General features: G+C 35.2%; 1 protein-coding gene across 1 annotated transcript in view; it reads right to left on the bottom strand.

Annotated features, from left to right (window-relative positions):
* The window catches only part of cntn3a.1 (contactin 3a, tandem duplicate 1), an 88,802-nt gene that overhangs the window by 40,377 nt on the left and 26,297 nt on the right, over positions 1 to 22,128 (bottom strand). Inside the window, exons 4-8 of the mRNA XM_051097436.1 lie at positions 18,707 to 18,882; positions 6,154 to 6,249; positions 1,574 to 1,777; positions 1,371 to 1,473; positions 1,027 to 1,211 (exon numbers count right to left, since the gene is read on the bottom strand). Coding sequence (XP_050953393.1) covers positions 1,027 to 1,211; positions 1,371 to 1,473; positions 1,574 to 1,777; positions 6,154 to 6,249; positions 18,707 to 18,882 — 764 coding nt within the window. The remainder of the gene's footprint in view (positions 1 to 1,026; positions 1,212 to 1,370; positions 1,474 to 1,573; positions 1,778 to 6,153; positions 6,250 to 18,706; positions 18,883 to 22,128) is intronic.

Raw genomic sequence — 22,128 nt, 5'->3', positions numbered from 1 at the left:
ATAATTTAGTTGTGTTTTTTGTAGGGCTGTCAAATGATTAGTCACGATTAATACAAATACAAATACAAAATAAAAGTTTGAGTTTGCCTAATAAATGTATGTGTACTACATGAATATAATAAATACACATAACTTAGTATATAATTAAGAAAAACACATTATTTATGCACAAAGTATTTTTATTTATATAATATAAATTATATAAAAAATATCAAAAATATTTACAAGCATATGTATTTATTATAAAAAATATAATAAATACATATACTTGTAAATATTTCTTAAATATATACATGAATGTGTTTGTATATATATATATATATATCGTGATTAATCACTTGACAGACCTAGTTTGTTTTTTTGTTTTTTTTTTTTTTTTTTTTTTGTCAATTTTATATTTATATAGTTTTTATTTTATTTAAATTTTGTTGAAATTAATAATTGGAATAAAAATAAGATCATTTTAACTTTCTGTCTCACAATTAAGACATTTTTCCTCACAATTCTGAATTTATGTCTTACAATTTGGACTTTGCATCTCACAATTCAAGTTTATTTTGTTTCCGCCATGTGATAAAAAATGAAAAAGGTAATTGTGACTTTTATCTTACAATTCTGCCTTTTTTTCCTCACAATTCTCACAAAAAAATCCAAAGAAACTCTTTATCCAAAAAAGCAGATGAACAAACAAACAAAAAATCCCCTCAAACTCTTTTACATTTTATCCTGTGGCAGAAATAAACCTCCACAGAAACTAAATAAAATAAAACTTAACTACATAAATATCAAAATGACAAAACACAACAAAATTACTAAAACTTTAACTAATTAAATCTAATAAATAATTCAAAATATTAACAAAAACTCTAATAGTATATCACTGATACTAAAATTACACTGGCTTGAACATTCTGCCAAGTATCTCCTTTCGTGTTTCACACGAGATAAATGTCATACAGTTTTGGGTGATTTTTAAATTTGGCTGAACTGTACATTTAGTTCATCCCTGAAATATTTCTGTCCTACCGTAGAAGGAGAGTCGCCCCTTCACTGTGTTTTTGCCTCTGGAGTTCTCAGCTGTGCATTCATATGGCCCTGCATCTTCCTGTTGGAAATAAGGGATCTCCAACACGCCACTGGATTTGCTAACATCCACTTTTCTGGGAAAAGGAACTCCGTCTGGTCTTCTCCAGGTGATAGCAGGTACTGGACTGAAAGCAAAAAATAAAGTTGATTTTTTAATGAGCTATGTTTCCTTTTAAAAAAACAACACTCTACAGTAAACACTGGAAAAGAAACCCAGTGTCTATATCAGTGTGCTGCCTTGTGTAAGCAGGCTCTTATAAAAAAGAATCAACTGTAATATTTACTTTCCCAAAGCGAAGCACTCCAGTTTGACTGTCAACCCTTTGGCAACAGCTAAAACTTCTGGAAACTGGACCTCAATTTTGGGCTCATATTCTCCCATAATGCCTGAAACATAGAAAAAGAGTGATCATTTCCCATTAAAACATGTTTAATACCCACAAATGAGTCATTTTTCTGAGAAGAATACATATGGTAAGACCATCACCATCACTGCGGAGTATGAGTGGCGTGGGAGGTCCCTGCACTCTGCTTTGGGTCACAGTGTTAGTCACGACACAGGTGTAGTTTCCCACGTCTGAGGGCTCCACTTTAGCGATGTATAGGCTGCCTGTTTTCTGTGACACAAAGCGCCGCGTGTCTTGCTTCACAAATGAGGGATATTCGTTGAAGATCCAGGAAAAGGTCAACTCTGTAGGAAAGACAAGAGATGAGACTTGCTGTACAGCACCACACGTTTTGAAGTTTTCAAAAACTTTTAGTGAATTTAATACTAATCCATTTCAGAAACCCAGTGATGTAAGCAGAATCACACAAATCTTTCCATCCATCTATCCATCTATCTATTATCATTATTCATTCTTCCATTCAGTTACTTATCCACCCATTCATCCATCTTTATTATCTATCCATCCATCCATCATATTTTTATTCATTTTTCCATCCATCCATCCATCCATCCATCCATCCATCCATCCATTTTTATTCATTTTTCCATCCATCCATCCATCCATCCATCCATCCATCCATCCATTTATCCATCTATCCAATTTATCCATCTATTCAGCATATATTCATTCATCCTGTTCATTCAATCATATATTTATCTATTTATCCATCCATTCTTTCATCTATTCCGCATATATTCATCCATCCATCATATATTTATCCATTCATTCTTCCATTCATTTACTTATCCACCCATTCATCCATCTTTACTATCCATTCATCCATGCATCCATCCATCATATATTTATCCATCCATCCATCCATCCATCCATCCATCCATCCATCCATCCTTCTGTTAATCCATCCAGCTATCCAATATTTATCCATCCATCTATTCATATATTTATCCATCCATTCTGTCATCTATTCAGCATATATATATTAATTTATCCATCATATATTTATCCATTTGTCCATCCATTCTTTCGTCTATTGCTCATATATTACTTCATCCATCATATATTTATCCATTTATCCATCCTTCCATCCATTTATCCATCCATCCATCTGTTCATCCGTCTGCTCATTCATCCGTCCATCAAGGGGCACAGATGGGATTTTTTTGCTGGAGGGGACCAAACTGTCAGCAAATGATTTCAACTCAGTTACTTTGGGTAAGTTGGGCTTTAACTAATGCTCAGGTAGTTACTTTGCATAATTTGGGCTAACGGTTTGCACTAAAGGGGGATTCTTATTTGAAATCATAGATAAACAACAATGAACAAAGGTAAACGAAAGCCTGCCTGATCAACAATAGCAATGCATGATCAAACAGTTATTTGTCTAGTATGCCAATCACCCACCAAAACTTCATGCCTTCTGCCAAATATGCTTTATGCAGCTAAAATTTAATGTGGTCGCATCTGTGCGAGTGCATGGTCTCAAAAAGCGTCTACTCCGTAAAGCGTGCGTTGCAGCAGAGGCGCATTCAGTGCTGGTTTATAAACTAGCTGCGTCAGCACGAACGTGCAGCTCGTGGCAAAACTTACGCAAATTTTGAGGAAACGATGGCGGACGGAGGGAATTTGTTTTCAAGCTAAAGTAAAGTAAAGTAAAAAAAAAAAAAAAAATGCTTCTTAGAGAAGGTGAACATGTTGGTATTCTTGTGGAAAAATAAACATGCAAGCCATATTAGTTTCACTTTTCTTTTTTTTTGGTTGTTGTTGTTTTTTTATTTGAAAAGCTATGTACCTCACATTACGTTATGCTTTATTTTATTTTATTTTATTTTTTATTTTTTGATTTGATTTCTCAGTGTTTGCTAAATGTTCTATAATTGATTAATCAGTATAGGCATGTGGTGTATGTTATGCTTTATCTTATTCGTTTTTGTTAAAAAACATTGTCATTGTAGCCTGTTTTATTGCCCTTGTGCTTTTAATAAAGAATAGGCTACCAATGCATCCATCTGTTGTTTTAGTCTTAAAAGGTGAAAGGTGTATAATGCATATAATATATAATGTATAATGCAGGTTTATATGCTCCTGCAGCCAACTGAGAAAGTTAGTCGCAAATGAGCGAGCTGTGTAAAGAATGAGTCTAGAGGCCTGGTCAGCCTGCGTCTCTGAAGCAGCGGCAGCAATAATTAAGGAGCAGCGGCCAGCCCGCTACTACTTAGGCTAATTATGCACATAGCAGAAACCGTGATTAATCCTCCGTTTTACTGATGTTTGTCTTTCGTAGGAACAGTGAGGAGGACGATCGGGTCACTATGAATCTGGGGGGGTCATGTCCCCCCATCCCTAGTGCCATCTGCGTGCCTGCGTTCATCATATGTTTATCCATTTTCCCATCCATCCATTCATCCGTCTATTTATCATTTATTCATTCATCCATCATATATTTATCCATTTATCCATCCATTCATCTGTCTATTCATCATTCATTCATCCATCATATATTTATCAATTTTTCCATTTATCATGCTTATCCGTTTTCACATCTATCCAATCAGCCGTCTATCATTTATTCATTCATCCATCATATATTTATCCATTTATTCATCCATCCATCATATTCATCCATTATCATGTTTATCCATTTTCCCATCCATCCATTTATCCATCTATACATATATTTATCCATTCATTTACCCACTATTTATCCATTCATCCGTCTGTTCATCATATGTTAATCCATCCTATATTCATCCATCCATCATATATCCGTCCATTTCTTCATCATATATTAATCCATCCATCATGTATTCATCCATCCATCATATATTCGTCCGTCCATCCTATATTTATCCGTCCATCCATCCATCCATCCATCCATCCATTTATCCATCTATACATATATTTATCCATTCATTAATCAATTCACCCATCTTTATCATCAATACATCCTATATTTATCCATTTTCCATCCATCCATCCATCATATATTTATCATTTTTTTCATTTATCTATCCATCCATCATATATTTATAAATTTTTCCATTTATCCATCCATCCGTCTCTTTTTCCATCCACCCACCCACCCACCCATCCATTATAACTGCAGTAATATATTAATAGGGAAACATTTAGAACAGTTTAAAGTAGCTTACAGTTTGAAGATTTGAGCATCATTAAAACAATAAAAAGCTGTCAGAATCAGCTGTCCATCAATACAAAAGTGTCTGATCTTTGCCCAAGAATCCAGGTTATATCCTGTTTTCCACTGATAGATCAAAAAAAAAAAAAAAAAAAAAAAAAAAAAAAAAAAAAAACAAGTGATTTTAGCCTTTGGTAAGTTTTAAAAGGTTTGGTTCCATTAAAGCAATAAGGTCTGATGTGTTCAGCCCAACACTAAACACAGTAATCAAGACAGCAGGGGACAGACCAGCACAACACTAATGTAGCACAGCTGTGCTAACTACTACTCATCTCAGGCAAAGCTTTTTGATGAGAAGTGACAGAGTAGCTGAGAATAAACCACTTTTACACTTAAACATTCAAAGCATGTTGTGTGTTCTTTTTAACATGTTAGAAACATTACCCTACATTTGACATCTTAAACATGTTTTCTTACAGGGAAATATCACTGCTTATATACTGTCTCAGTTTTCAGTAAATACACACAGTTGATCTTATTTTGCACATAAATGTAATAACTGTCCTTGTGGTTCTTTTTAAAAATGCTCAGTTCAACATGTTCTGTTCTTAAAAATATCAACAATCTAAGTGACAACATTAAAAATACAGTCTGTTCAGGGTTTCTTAAGTGTGGCCACTCACTGAGTTAACAGCAGAGAGCATATACAAAAAGTTTGCCTTGCATAACATTTAACTTGTGGTCTGTAGTGTGCCACTTAAGGGCACTAAATCAACAGTGGAAAAAGGAGGTAATGTATGTTTATGCTGTTATATGGGCAGTGAGGTTGAAAAGCCTTTATGCTGTGAGCTAATTACAGTGGACCATAATTATTGGTTGGGGGGTGGTTAATAGGAACAAACCGTAAAAACTGCCTAGAGCAAAGTCTCTCTGAACAGACTTTACTAGCAGGTAACATCTGCATGTGTGATAACAACACAAAGTTCATGAATGAGAATATTACTAAACATTTATCTTATTTTTTTCTTTACCATTCCGATAAAGACTAATTACGGATTAATATGTCCTGTGTAGGGTTGCAAGAAAGACTATCCCAGTAGATGGACATATTTGCAGACATTTTGTCTCATTTTCTATCATTAAGTAGAATTATATCATACACATAAGGGGTAAAGCACAGTTAGTCAATTATTATAACAAAATAAACCTTGCATCAGGCCTTATATAACCCCGAAGGGTTTTATTTAGCAGTAATGACTGGCTGGATGTTCATTATCCTGATATTACACGGCTGCTTACTAAATAAATAAATAAATGGACATAAAAGATTAATTTGTTTTGAAATTATTTCTTGTGTGAAAAGAAATAGATGACTGAATAATACAAAAAACTGAAAATCCCACAATTTTTTCAAGTTTTCCAAAGAGCCACGTAATGCCATTCTTTTTTCTTTAACATTGCCATTTACCACTGAAACACCCAAAACACTTGGATAGCAAATAGACAATAAAAACGCCTCACCTCCCATGTGCGCTGGAGGGCCACAGAGAAGAACCACACCTTGCCCCTCTCTGACACTCACTGGACTTCTCCTCTGTGTTTTAAACTCCTCCAGATCTTAGAAAAATGTCGGAAAGAAAGACAAAAATAAGCAATCTTGGTAATATATAAAAGTTTAAACTTACATCCTCATTAATAACTACAGCTTGTTTGATTGACTCTTTATTAACAATTACATTTAAAGGGACAGTTTACCCAAAAATTCTGTCATTAATTACTCACCCTCATGTCATTCCAAACCAGTAAGATCACTCGTCTTCAGAAAACAAATTAGGATATGTTCGATGAAATCCGAGTGCTTTCTGACCCTGCATAGAGATGCAACTGACATGTTCAAGGCCCAAACTCCTGAATTCCATCAAAAATACCTTAATTTGTGTTCCATAGATGAACGAAGCTCTTACAGATTTGGAACAACATGAGGGTGAGTAATTAATGACAGAATGTTAATTTTTGGACTATTCCTTTAAAGGAGTAGTTCATTTCCAGAACCTGAAATGTTTTCTTCAAAAAACATATTTCTTTACAACTGAAGAAAGAAAGACATGAACATCTTGAACGTTTTTTTTTTGCTCTGGAAGTGAACTAATCCTTTAATGACATTGTATATTGTTTTAAACTAATAGAAAATAATATAGTTAGGAGTCTACATCCAATAAAAATAGTTCACACATAAATTATATCATTATTTCATTGTCATTATAATGTTTCTTTCTTCTGTGGAACACAAAAAGCAATGTTTAGAAGAATGTTCACGCTGCCCTTTTCCATACAATAAATGTTGCTCAGGAGTTGTCAAGTTCCAAAAATGATAAAAAGCTCCATAAAATTAGCCCACTGAACTGAAGAACTGTTTTGTAATGATAATTTTGTCTTGCTCTTGTCTAGCTCTTTAATCTCATTCATGTTTGCCCTCATTCAAATGCCAGTGATGTCAAATGTCATCAGTTCTCGTGTGTCTCATAACTGATCACGTTGAACCAAATTTGAATACACAAATGAAATCTGAGATTCTCAAGATTAGATTTTGAGTCTGTTTGTCACGGTAAAATTATGGTTTTGGAAGACTTGGAATATAGTGTCAAGCCTTGCATGGATTTCTTTTATGATGCTGTTTTGTGTTTGTTTTTATTTTGCTTTTCAGAGCCTGGCAGTCCATGGTCATGTCTAAATTATGTTTTTGTGTTCAACAGAATAAAAGCGCATCATACAAGTTTCGAATGAGTGCAAAGGATCAGAGAATTTTTTCACTGTTGTGTAAATTAAAGGATTAGTTCACTTCCAGAATAAAAAAATTCTGATTTACTCACTGCTATGTCATCCAACATGTTCATGTTTTTTCTTTCTTCAGTCGAAAAGAAATTAAGGTTTTTGAGGAAAACATTCCAGGATTTTTCTAAATGAAGTGGACTTCAATGGGGAACAGGTTGAAGGTTCAACAGGTTAAAGGTTCAAATTTCCCTGCAGCTTCAAAGAGCTCTACACAATCGCAGCTGAGGAATAGGGGTCTTATCTTTTCTAAAAACAAACAAACAACAATCTATACTTTTTAACTACAAATGTTTGTCTTGCACTAGCACATTGGAAAGGTCATGCATGACGTAGGCAGAAGTAGCATAGGCAGAACGTCACGTGGTACAGCTGTCACTGGTCCAAGTCGTAACTCTAAGAACATTCCGGGCCCTATTTTAACGCTCTAAGCGCATGGTCTAAAGCGCACGGCACTGGTACACTTAGGGCGTGTCCGAATCAACATTTGCTATTTTAAGGACCGGAAAAACGGTCGGCGCGCCCGGCACATTGTCTAAAATGGTTGTCCCTATTCTCTTAATGAGTCATGGGTGTGTTTTGGGCGTAACGTGCATTAAACCAATCAAAGTCTTATCTCCCATTCCCTTTAAGAGTCAGCTGCGCTCGCGGCATGGCGAATTCGCTATTTATACAGAGGAATTTGCTAGAACAAGACTGAACACTTTTTCAGAGAGCAGGGTCAGCGCCAAGCAGGGGCCTTCACAGTGCGAGCCCCCTCAAATAAGTTACTGTGCACCCCCTTTCCATCCTCTCCCCTCCTGAACATGATCGTTTTCGAAAGCGAAAGTGAAACTAAAAAAACAGCTCGCATAAGAAAGCGATTGACTATCCATTATGACATACAGACATTTTTATATTTATGTACACAATAATCTTTTACATTGTAGTCCTTGCATTTTTAATATTTGGCATGTTTGTGTGCTGTTGCATGTCCCTGTGTGTGTAATAAGCAGAGTGTATGTGCATTGTGCACCTGCTTATAGGCGCATATTACTAACGCGCTCTTTAAATAACAAAAAGAATATTGCGCCATTGACTTTAGAAAAGGTTGCAGTTGATCAATGCCGCAGTCTATTTCAGTTGCTTTAAAATAGCAACGCACCAACAATGCGCCTGAACACACCCCGCTTTTAGACCAACACGACCATGGGTGCACAAATGGGCGCAAACGCATTTGCTATTTAAACAACGTGGTGCAGGATGTGAAAATGATAACTGCGTCAGATTGAAACTAGCAATAGACACTTGCGTCACGCTTGGCATGATAGGGTCCTCCGAGTTTACAAGTTGTAATTACGAGTTCAGGAGCATTTGGGGGATTTGGCCTTGATAGTTTTTCCATAGAAACACTGCGATGTGCATCACAGAGCTAGTGCGAGATAAGCATTTGTGGTCAAAAATTATATACATTTTTAATTTTTTAGAAAATGACAGATCGTTTTGCTAAACAAGACCCTTATTCCTTGGATGTGATCATGTTGGGCCCTTTGAAGCTGCAATTTGGACCTTCAACCCACTGATCCCCACTGAACTCCACTATATGGAGAAAAATCCTGTAATGTTTTCCTCAAAAACCTTAATTTCTTTTCAGCTGATGAAAGATAAACATTATCATCTTGGATGACTTAGGGGTGAGTAAATTATCAGGAAATTTTTAAGTTCAGAATAAATAACTAAATTCTGATTTTCTTCATTGTTTTTAAAAGCCAAAAACAAAAAATAATGAAAAATAAACCAACAAAAAATAAACTGCATACTTTCATTTGTAGATATCTTGCGCTTTATTATGTGAAGGGAACAAACAGAGAATTGAAGCTGATGGAGGTTGCACTTGCCTCACCTGCACTGAATTCAGTGAGGGGGTTGTGTCTAGAGATCGGCAAATTCAAACAGAATATGCATGAACAACACATCCACTCAAAACACGACAATCCCCACACGCCTCCACGACACAAACTATTTCGCACCATCCACAAAGTAGGGGTTTGATCAGGCTTTAAAGCGTGTCTCTGAAAAAGAGGGGTACTTTTTGTGCTTCGCACATAAGTTCCACTAAACTACCCACATCAGGGAAAGTTTTCTTCCAGAATGTTCAGTAGACAAATTTTTCAGTTCACATAATATCTCATTACAGAGTCCTTACAAGACATTTCTATGAGGCCAAAATAAACAAACCGACAGCTCTCTGCTATACATATGCAATAAAATCATCTGCTCTTCAATACTGTACATATAAAGCATTCATCAAGAGAAAGACACACTCCACTGCCTCTAATTGGCTTCTCGGTTATCAACTATATGTTGTGTTCTATTCATTGCTCTCGGCAAAGTAAACACCATAAGCCCTTGTGAAGCTGCTGAGATTGAATACAGTATTGTATTGAAAGTAATGAATTTGTGACCTGTAAAAGACAGGGTGAAGGAAAATGCTTTTTCTAGCATCTCCATAATAGTATGTTAACAATGAACTCGAGAAAACCAAGAGGTTAAAGGTACAACAATATTCTTTCAACATTTCAAATAAGTTTAATATAAAAAATTTAGCACAAATTAAAAACAAATTGAAGTGTAATTAAATCGAAAGATGATCTTTGCATGCTTCTGGAAATGCATTAAATCAATAGTACACAGACAAAGGCCCAATTCTGCTGTTTCATCTATCAGGATAGGAAATAATCTAACAAATGGAAATGTGAGCACAACTAAGATTTGTTAACCTTGAAGTTATATCTCCTTTAAAACCCCACAAAATGATCTGAGAAGTTTTCATAAGAAAAACTAATGCTACTTATACCGCAATAAAATAAGCAAATCTGGTAACATAGTTCTTGGTCACTGGAGGCCATTTTTTGGTTTATACATTCATAGTCATTTATAAGAGCCATAATCTTCAGATTAAACCAGCACTGCCCTAGGCGTACTGAAAAATATGCAGCAGCAGAAGTATTTCTTTTGATTATTATTCAGGCCTCTCTTTCAGGCCTCTCTCTCTATTATTCAGTGCACTACTTCAAAAAAGGCAAATCTTTACTATAAATAGACTATGACTAAATCAGTTGCAAAGTAGAGAATCTGATTTCACAGTAACTCTAAAGCATTCAACGGCAATGTCTTAAAGTTATCTTTAAGGATCCAGCGAGTTGACAGGTAAAACATTTTAGGTAACTGAAGATGTACTTACATTTAAAAACAAAAAACATCATCAATAACAACAACAACAAAAGCAACAATAATTTTTCAATAAATATTTCATGTTCATGGCTCATAACAGATAATCTGAATTTATTTTGTCTAAACAAACAAACAAACAAACAAACAAACAAAAAACTGTCAAAGTATTTGAGAGATCTAAACTAAATAAATAAATAAATAAATAAATGGGTCAGTCTATAATTAGGGGTACATTTAGAATTTGACAATGTGAAGAAAAAAGTTTTCCTGTTTCCCAAAAACCAAAACATGACCTTACATAGCTGCTTTAAAACAATCTGTATTGTATCCAGTGCTATATAAATAAAGGTGATCTGTAGGAACATGTGAATAAAATACCATCTATGTTTGCTACTGTCCACCACGTTAACTTTACTGGGTAACACAGTTGACAGGTAACTTAGTTGACATTTTTAGTGTTTTGGGCCAATACTCAACATGGAAGCCTAGAACTACTGATCATATGGTATGTTTAGATATATATTTTTATAAAAAAAAAAAACTTACATTTTAGTTAAATTGTCTTGTTAAAATTTGCAGCAATAATAGTTGTGTAACACTGTAGACAGTCAATTAATCCACTCTTGACAGGTTTGCTAATTTAACCAATATTATTGGAAAGAGAGAGAATATAACTTCTAGTGTTTCATCCATGTGCTTCTAGAGGAAATATCATCATAATGTGCAAATTATGTGAGAATGGGACAAACCATTACATTTTTCTAGTGGGTAACTTAGTTGACAATGGTTTTTCGGACACAAATAAAACAAGTTATATCACAATAAACACTTATTATTTTTGAAGCGCACACCCAAATGTCTTGATAACCTAATCTAACTGAAGGCAAAACTATGAAATTAATTTATATTTGAGGTCATTTTCATGCTTAAATGCACAGTAGAATAAGCAACTTTACAAATCGGACAGCTGAATACCAGATTTGTATGTGATATAAACATAATTTGTGAACAAAAGATAAGGCTTTTCAACATATAGTAGTGTGATTGGGAAAAAATACAACTGTGTACTAGAAAACTAAGCACTGGGGCTTTATATCGATGAAAATATATTAAAAATATACTTCACGGACATGAGATGTACCCACAATTATAGAATGACCCACATACATACATACATAGAACAAAGATTACCAATGTACGTTTTACAAAAAATACATTTTCAGCCTTTCTACTTAAAAATTTCAGATGTAATTTTGTGTTACTTGTTGTTTCTTTATTTGTAAAGTTTATTACCAATTTCTGAGTAAAATTTCTTTTACTTTCATTTTTCCCCCATGTGAATAAAAATAAGATTTTTTTAACAAGAAAATACTATTTCAGTTGTTGTAATTTCACAGTCTTCGGAATTTTCAGTGTTTTTTTCAGTGTTACTTTGTAAAATTCAGATAAATTTAAAGTAAAGTAAATCCTACAGTAAATTTGTTTCAAAGTGTCACCCAAGTTGACACCATTTCCAAATTAAATTCAACTTTGTTCTTGGAGTACACTCTGAAGGTTAGGCTTGCAAACAACATTTTGAAACAACCAGAATTTATATCTGCACCCTGAAGAAGCTTTAGTCCTTCACAGATCGTCCTCTGCTGTCTCCAGACACCAAAAATATATAGGGTTGAGTCCATGAGCTATAGTGGACCACAAAGAAGATTCTCTCTGTGGAAATGCACTGCAGCTTTAGTGATTTAACACTTTAATGCACTTTAATAGATTTATCCGTCTAAAAATGTCTATTCCTCTAGTACAGGGGTTCCCAACCGGGGGGTCGCGGATCACTAGGGGGGCCTCAGTGATCCTCCAGGGGGGCTACGAGATAGCTTAAAATTAATTTAAATATTATCCTATAATTGTTTAATTTCATTATTTATGTGTTCAAATAAAATTATCAAAGCACGGCCTCTCTAGTGTTCTGTGATTGATTGCTTCGGACTCGGCGCAGCAAGCCCCATCGCACTGCTAAATACAGACTAAACGGCGGCTCAAAACTTCCAGCCACTTCACACAAACTACATCTCTCGGCTGCATGAAGCAAACCACGGCACTAATGTAAAGGTAAAGACGTTCAGATTTATAACGAACTTGCGTGTGCCTAATGTATGGCGCGAGTCTTACATTGCACCCCATTCACACGGGGCGTCAGTGTTAACGCTTCTCATTTACTTTGAATGGAGTGACGTCAAGCGTGGGCGAAATGAATTATGGGTCTGTTGCGTCGCGTCACTGGCATTGCTCGCGACAGAAGTAAAAAATTTTTAAACTTTTCAAGCACCAACGCAGGCGTCAGCCAATCAGATCACCTTATGCAAATATACTAGTGCAAACGCTGGCCAATCAGCGCAAAGCTTCAGACACGCCCTCCGTGAAGCGTTAACGCTGACGCCCAGTGCATTTTTGCGTGAAATTTCAATATATTTACATAGTCGACCAAATTAATGTTCTGTGAGTGTTTTGAGGATAATCTTGTGAGGCTCAGTGGTCTTCATGCACATATTAGCATCAGACGTGCTCTGACGGAGGAACTGTTGTTAACTGATCACGTCTTTGATGAACTGCCTTGACTGATGTGTTTCAACAGATTTAGAATGTATTTGCTGAATTTTTCATTTGTATGTTTATTTTTTAATGGATACAAACAGTAGATATTCAGTCAGTTCAGTTCAAAGGACAGGTTTAGTGAGTGGTCTTTTGGCATATCCCTGTTGTCCTGTTTGCCAGGTTCACTTATTTAAGAAAAAGCACTCTGAAGTTCTAAAGAATGTCTGAATGAAAGAATTCAGGTGCTTTTTTTAACATGCAGTAGAAGAATAAAAAGGCAAAACAGATATTTTGATTAATAAAAAAGGTTTAAAAATAAACCCCTTTCTTTTTGCTGCGGAAGTACAGTATAAGAGAAAATGTCAGGCATAGGGGGGCCTTGCAAAATTGACCAGAGAAGGAGGGGGGCCCCGGAGTGAAAAAGGTTGGGAACCCCTGCTCTAGTAAACATACCTTTAACACTCAGAGCAATCAGAAAGCATGGATTGCTGTGGCTCAAATGGAATAGCCTTGCCTTTCCACCAACGCATAATGATTTAAAAATGGTCCACAAAAGCATTTTCTATTGTACCATTAAATCTCCCTCTCTTGCCTTGATTTTTTCCCCAATCTGTTCTTAGGTTGTGCACGAATCATCTTGACAAAATGAATTATTAGAGTTCTAGTGTACCATAATAAGATATGCAGATACACACATATGTGTCTCAAATTATTACGCACATTCACCAGGGAATCATCGGCTTGTGAAGCATTTTAACAACCACAGCTTGCTAGCAACCATGGATACAGATTAGATACAGATGTCAAACCAAATGAAGCAGAAAACACAAAAGATCAACATGATTAGGCGAAAGAAGAATAAATGGCTATGCTGCACAAGTGTCTAAGAGTGCTTAAAATATCTAATTAAGCTAACATTAATGGCTAGTAGAACATTCTAAACTAGCACGGATACTGCATTTGGAGCAACCCAGCAAAAGGAAACCAAAATGTTACACACATATATACTTTTTTTTTTTTTTTTTTTTTTTTTTTTAAATATGTGCGTATATTAAAATGAATGTAACTTTTTCTTTTTTTAAGTGACTTTCAATCAACTGTAAGAATTTAACCATGGCAGCAACATGTCTAGTATTTATATATATATATATCATATGATCACTTTCAATCAGCTTATATATATTGCCATTTGAGGTTGAGCTGAGATTTGGATGGGAGAGGTGGGGGAAGCCTAAATACCCTGCACACACAACTCCTGAGACTGCAAAGTGTCTGCTACTATCATGGACGGAAGGAATTACAAACAGAAAGTGTACTACTTTTGTTCATTTCTGGACAAAATGTATTCTGTATCTCATTCAAAATTTTGTTGTGGTATTTAAAAGGCATTTTTGCGACATGCTGGGAACATTTCGTTCATAAAAGGCATTTCCTGTCATGCACAAAATGAAAAGTACATTTACTGCACAAATGGAAGTACTTTCAGTTTTGGGTCTAGAATTTTGCGTAAAAAACACATAACTGACTTTTTATACCATTAACAAAAAGCAACTGACTTTTGTCTTTTTGTATTTGAGATGTATTAAAGGAATAGTTCACCCAAAAATAAAAATTCTTAATAACTCACCCTCATGTTGTTCCAAACCCGTAAGATGGTCGTTCATCTTCTGAACACAAATGAAGATATTTTTGACAAAATCCAAGAGCTTTCTGCATAGACAGCAACGCAACTACAACGTTTAAGGCCCAAAAAGATAGTAAAGCCTTACGAAAAAGAAGTTTAAGTGTGCTATTAGTATACTTCTTTTAAACTAAAAATAAGTAGACTTTTAGTCTACTTTTTATGTATTTCTCAGAAATATACATTAAATGACATGTAAGTATACTTGACTTATACTTAGAAAAAGTCTAAACAAATTTGAGCTATACTTGTGCTCCGTGAAAACAAAACAAAAATAATGACTTTATTCCATTTCTTCTCTTCTGTGTCAGTCTTCGATGCATGTTTATGACAGTACCACATGGACTGTTTTAACAATGTCCTTACTACCTTCCTGGGCCTTGAACATGTCAGTTGCATTGCTGTCTAGGCAGGGTCAGAAATAGGGCTGTCACTAACAATTATTTTGGTAATCAAGGAGTAATCTGTTGATTATTCTGATGATTAATCAAGTAATTAGATAATTAAAATACATTTTTTTTTGTAGTAAAAATATACCTAAGTGAACAATAGCCTTTAAAATGACAATGAGGCAATAATAATTAGTTCAAATAAAGTGTCAAAAACAAGTAATCACATGGTTTTATTAAACAAAACTGTTAAAATACATAGTGTATTATAAACTGTTGCACTAATGTACATTGCACATTATATCAAATGCCTACAGAGGGCGCCAATGGCCTGGTGACCGTTTTTACACTTTACTGCCTGATCAACTGCCTGACTCAACATCTAATTTAAAAGTCCACTTAATCTTTACTATTTGGGCATTTCTTTATGATAGAAAAGCTAAAGCAACTGTAATTTCTTGAATATGTGGACAACAAAACGTGTAAGAGTGAGGGTTTAAATTTTTATTTTGAAATTGCAATGAACAGTTAGCATAATTGAGATAATGATGTATTCTCCTGTGTTTGCATAGGTTTATAAATGATTTACCTTACAAATCTGATGAAATAGCGCACATTGCATTCCCAGATCGTTATAATAAACCCATAATAAACCCAAACTCACAACAACAAGCAGAGATGGAGTTTGAGACGCTTTACACATGTAAATGAAAACAGTTTGTGTAACAGAATTTACTGTGAACGGAGCCACTGTTGAGATGCACGTATGTAACCTACACATATGTAAATAAAGCGCATACATTAAAACTGCATCGCATATATTTATTTAACTGAATCGTAGCAATATGAATGTGAATGTGAAGCAATATGCTTTAATTCTTAATTTTTAAAGGGGTCATCGGATGCCCATTTTCCACAAGTTGATATGATTCTTTAGGGTCTTAATGAAAAGTCTCTAATATACTTTGATTAAAAATTCTCAATGGTTTTGTAAAACAACACCCTTTTTACCTTGTCAAAATCAGCTCTGCAAAAATCATCTCATTCTAAGGGGTTGTTCCTTTAAATACAAATGAGTTCTGCTCACCCCGCCCCTCTCTTCTCTCTGTGGAAAGACGATCTTGTTTACTTTAGCCGCATTTAGCCGCATTTAGCCACATTTAGCCGCTTAACTTCCTAACTACCACGTTATAAGGAAAGGCGTTATAAGGAAAGATTCATAAAAAAAACCCTTATACTCACTTCTGCTGTAAGTGAAGCTGGATCACGAATGATTCGCGTGAACACAGACGGATATATGTAGATCGGGAGGCGCATTCCCTTCACAAACAAACGTAATCTACTGCATCTTCAGCAGCTCAGATGTCGGGAGTAAATGATGACCACTATGTTCATTATTACATCCAGCAACACAACACCTCAATCGCTAAATCTGAGATATTCTTGTCTAACTTACATCCCTGCTCCGGCATTAAAACAAGGAAAGTTACTGGACTGTGACAGCTGATCTAAGGTAAGAGCTCATATCAATCAACTATTGTGGAAGCAGCCTCTGTCAGTGTGACGGCACACCAACAAGCATCTGAGAACGGCTCGATTTGAAAAAGGGGATATTATTTTTACAGATTAATTAAAAACCACTGCATGGATTTTTATCATTATAGGGTATATTTGTACATACACTGCCAACACACATTAATGTTCAAACAACATGAAAAAGTGAACTTAGCATCCGATGACCCCTTTAAATGGGTTTAACATGTGGAACGCACCACTTCCGGTATTTTGGCAATTACTCGACATGGGCAAAAAGCAAAAAGGAATCGTTGTGGCCGTCGTCAAAAAGCTCTTGGATTTCATCAAAAATATCTTAATTTGTGTTCTGATGATGAACAAAGGTCTTACAGGTTTGGAGGACATGAGGGTGAGTAATTAATAACAGCATTTAGTGAAATACACGGTTGTGAGTTGAAAAATATACAGGCGCCAATGTGCCACATCATAAAAACCTGAAACATTCTTCATAACACTATTCATTCTTCACCCTGAATTTCTGGCAACCACTTCTGCCCTTTTTATATTAAATGTATCAGGATTTATTTATTTATTTCTTTAGTGTTCAGGTGCAGTTAACCATTTTTTGGCTTCAATATAACTCAGAAATTCAATCTCTTAAATCGACATCATATGTTACACTAAGAGTGAGACTCATAGAGGAAGGTCTCAGATCAACCTCCCCCGACGCATTACAGGCACTGGACAATAGGAGAGCGATCAATTTGGATGTCACAGCAGCTTAGGTCCAGGTAATTGAGAGAAAACACTGGTAACACATAAAGCTTGAGGACCTGCATGCGTTCCACCTTCACGCCACTGAAGCCCGAGCTGTTGTAAAGATCACACTTGGCCTGACAGCAGGAAACAGTTTTGCTGAACTCAGACTCATCTATCACAGGGCATCATTTCTGCAGATGAACCAGCTAGCCATCAAATAGATAAGCACCAAGCTCACCTTGCCACCAGAGATCCAACAGACATCACACAGAGAAAACAGGTAAATGAGGAGCATGAAACAGCAGTTTTAGCAGTCCTGCTAAGATCTCAGCACTGACGTGGATCATAATGTCTCACAATAACCAGAGAGCCTGGATGTTTTAAAATTCAAATACAATCTAATGAAATCTTGCTCTGTTTACTGCTAGTAATGAATCTTATCATAAAATGTCTAAAAAATTTGAAATTACACTATGGGTAAGATGCTTTTTTAATGTCTATGGTAATATATTTTGAAATGTAAAACAGATTAGTTCAGATTATTTTAAAATGTAAGGTAGATAAGCATATATACTTGAAGTCCAGTGTGGTTACATGAATTCTGGCAACCTCTAAATGTGGTTTGATTTATCTGATCACAAAATGTTTGGAAACTGTTTAGAAAGTTGTAGAAGTTCAGAAAAAGTATAGCTTTCATAAATGGTTATTTTATCTCAGAAGACCAAGGGAAATGTGATTCCTCATGATACAATCTTTTTACCACAAGAACAAAATGCAAAGCGAACGCTGTGTAATTCTAGAAATACAAAACCTCAGTTAATGGTTAATTTGAGTTATCATCAACAACTCATTTTTATGCGATACGGATCATCTGTTCTCTGCCGTGCTGTCTGCAATATTAACTCAGACTACATTCAGAGCCGACTGTACCCACTTCAAAGTATAAGTTGACAAAGGTGTCTTGAAAATCCACTAAAACCACCTCAAATGATGTGGAAAAAACTAAGCAAGCATTGTTGGTCTCCGGTTTGAGTTTATAGACCCTCATACTTTCAAGTGCTTGAGATTTTGAGAAAAGAAATGACTTAAACAGACTCACAAGCAATGTGAAGACTAGCTTCTCTGCTGAGAATGGTCCCGAAAGAGTTGGAGGCCAGACATTGGTAAATACCAGCATCCTCTTCCTTATTGAGCTGGCTGATTCGAAGGTTTCCTCCTGAGATGCTGTATCGAGAGCCAGGCTGAGGGGAAATGAAGCTGTCGTTCATTTTCCACCTATAAAACACAGGGGGAAGTTAGCAGAGAGTGAATGGAGAGTTTAGAACACTAAGATATTTTTCTCCTCATTCAAAGGAAAACAGAGAGTATGGGAGCCCATTTCTGCCACTGAATAAAAAAAAATCTTGCAATTGCAAACATTTTCTCAGAATTGCGCAATACAAACTCACAACTGTTTTTTTTCAGAATTGTGAGATATAAACTTGTAATTGCAAGAAAAAAACTCAGAATCATGAGATTTAAACAACTCTGCGGAAATTTTCTCAGAATTGTGAGTTTAAATCTCACAATTCTGACTTTATAATATGCAAAACAGCTAGAATATATATCTCACACGTCTTACTTTTTTCCTCAGAATTGCGAGATTTAAAGTTTTTTTTAAATTTAAAGTTCCCTGTGTGTGTAAGTTTTTTTCCTCGCAATTGTGTTTATATTGCAATTCTGAAAGAAAAAAAAGGCAGAATTGCAATTACCTGTTTTATTTTTCATTCAGTGGTGGAAACAGGTTTCCATAAGAGTAAGATATGTTTGTTTGTTATCTGTAATATACTGTATATTGGACTTCCCACATATAGAATACAAAATAAGATCTGAACCTTTAAAAAATGGTTAGTGAAAGGAAATGCTGTATGTCCATCTCAAGCAGTGTTCTTAAACTAAAACTAAAACTACTAAAAACTGATAAAATAAAATAAAATAAAATAAAATAAAAAAATAAATAAAATAAAATAAAATAAAATAATAAAAATAAAATCAATTAAAAAGTAAAAAAAGTCAGAATTATGAGTTTTTATCTCAAAATTCTGGCTTTATATCTGAATTAATAACTCAGAATTGTGAGTTTATATCACGCAATTCTGAGAAAAAAGTCAGAATTGCGAGTTTATATCTATTAATTCTGACTTAATTTCTCAGAATTGCAAGTTTATGTCTTGCAAATCTGACTTTATAATTCACAATTGCAAGTTTATATCTCACAATTCTGAGAAAAAAAGTTAGAATTGTGAGTTTGTATCACACAATTCTGTCAGAGAAGTCAGAACTATGAGATAAAAAGTCGCAATAACATTTTTTTTTTTTTTTTTTTTATTCAGTGACGGAAACAGGCTTCCATACAAACATGAACAAAAAATAAAATAATATAAAATAATTTTGATCTATGCCAAAATAATACCAAAGTGCTAAGCATGGACATACAGTGCCACAAGACAAAAACACTAGCAATAGCAAAAGCTGTTAAGCAGAAAGACAGGACTTTTACAACAGATCGATGGCCTAGACCAGTCACCCCTAAGACATTAGAAACCACAAACCCCCCGAGACACGCATAAGTTCAGATCCGCTGCTACAAAAGCCTCGTCTTTACGTCATCACACAATTAATCAATACAATCAGGTAACGTAATCACTGCTTTACCTCATTATTAAATCGTAATCACTGAAAAAAACAGACCTCTCTGTCAATGTGGCATACAAATGAGAACAAATGAGTCTGCTGTGTGAATCCCGCAGCAAATAAAGGCCATTTTAATTGAGGGACAGGAGAAAACAGAGAAGGGCACTATAGTGGCCATCTGGTTTTAATATGGACAAAGACATGATCCATGTCAATTACCAGTCTGATTATATGTGCAATGGAAATCAATATAACACACAAAAAACCATGATGTCATGTTTCCCTCCCACACACTAAAGGCCACGTCTATGACCTTTCCATATTGATAGAAATCTGTATCATGCTGCAAGTTAATGCATGGGACTTGGGAGAGATATATTTGCATGAACAGCTCACTGTTTGCTCAGCCTGTCACTCAAATTCAATGACGCTCTTTGAGAAATAAAAAAATAAATAAACTGGTTCACTGGAATGGAATTCTTTCAGGGACTATATGCTGTAGACTTACAGTATATTATTCTGAATACATTGAGTATGTTTTCCAGTCTCTGGAGGAGGGCAAAGAGTACGTTAGAAACATTCCACTCTTTTCACTTCCATTCAGCTGCTGAGAAAAAATATTCAGTTTTACAAATTTATCAGCTGAAGCGAATTATAAAATCCAAGGGCAGACTGTTTGAAATTGTCTAGCTTTATAGCTTGTGCACTTATATTTTCATTTTCTATTCATTATAGACAGGTGTCAGAGCTTTAAACTAGTAGAAAAAAATAGACATTTTAAATGTTTTTCTTTTAAGATGAAAAAATTTAACTTGAATAAATGCTTAAACGTTTTGTGCATTTATACAGATTTTTCTATACACCATGGTTCAAAAGTTTGAGGGTCAGTAAAGACACATTTTCAAATGTTGTTCAAAGAAGTCCGAAGGCTGCATTTTTTGGATTGACAATACAGCAAAAACAGTCATTCTGTGTAATATAAGTACCATTTAAAATAACTGGTTTCTAGCTGAATATGTAGTAAAATGTAATTTTTTTCCTGCGATGCAAAAAGCTGAATTTTTATCATTACTCCAGTCTTCAGTGTCACATGATCCTTAAGAAATCATTCTTATATGCTGATTTGCTACTTAAAACATTTCTTATTATTACTGACAAAACACATGGTTTAATGAAGGCCTGGAAAATGGCCAAAACATTATTTTAACCAATAAAGTTTGATCTCTTCAAGAGTGAGTGCTGCACCTTTTCTAACGGACATGGGGCCCTACTTACACAATCTAAGCGCATGGTTTAAAGCGTACCGCGCAGGTGCACTTGGGGCGTGTCCGAAATGTATGCATGGTCTAAAAGGGTTGTCCCCATTCTCTTAATGAGTCATGGTTGTGTTTTGGGCATAATGTGCATTAAACCAATCAGAGTCTCATCTCCCTCCATGGTGGACTCGCTATTTATAGGCAGAATTTGCTTGAAAAAAAACTGAAAACCTTCACGGGCCGAGCCCCCTCAAATGAGTTACTGTGCACCCCCTTTCCATCCCCTCCCCTCCTTGCTGAACGTGATAGTTTTCGAAAGCGAAAGTGAAACCGAAAAAACAGTTAGCATAAGAAAGCAATTGACTATCCATTATGACATGTAGACATTTATGTATACAATAATAATCTTTTACATTGTAATCCTTTCATTTTTAATATTTGGAATGTTTGTGTGCTGCTGCATGTCCCAGTGTGTGTAATAAGCAGAGTATATGTGCATTGTGAACCTGCCTATAGGCGCATATTACTAATACGCTCTTTAAATAAAAAAAATATTGCGCCATTGACTTTAGACCAGGTTTCAGTTGGCCAA

The sequence above is a fragment of the Labeo rohita genome, chromosome 23 (assembly GCF_022985175.1).
Source record: "Labeo rohita strain BAU-BD-2019 chromosome 23, IGBB_LRoh.1.0, whole genome shotgun sequence".
NCBI lineage: Eukaryota > Metazoa > Chordata > Actinopteri > Cypriniformes > Cyprinidae > Labeo > Labeo rohita.
This window is presented reverse-complemented; position numbering and strand designations above follow the sequence as displayed.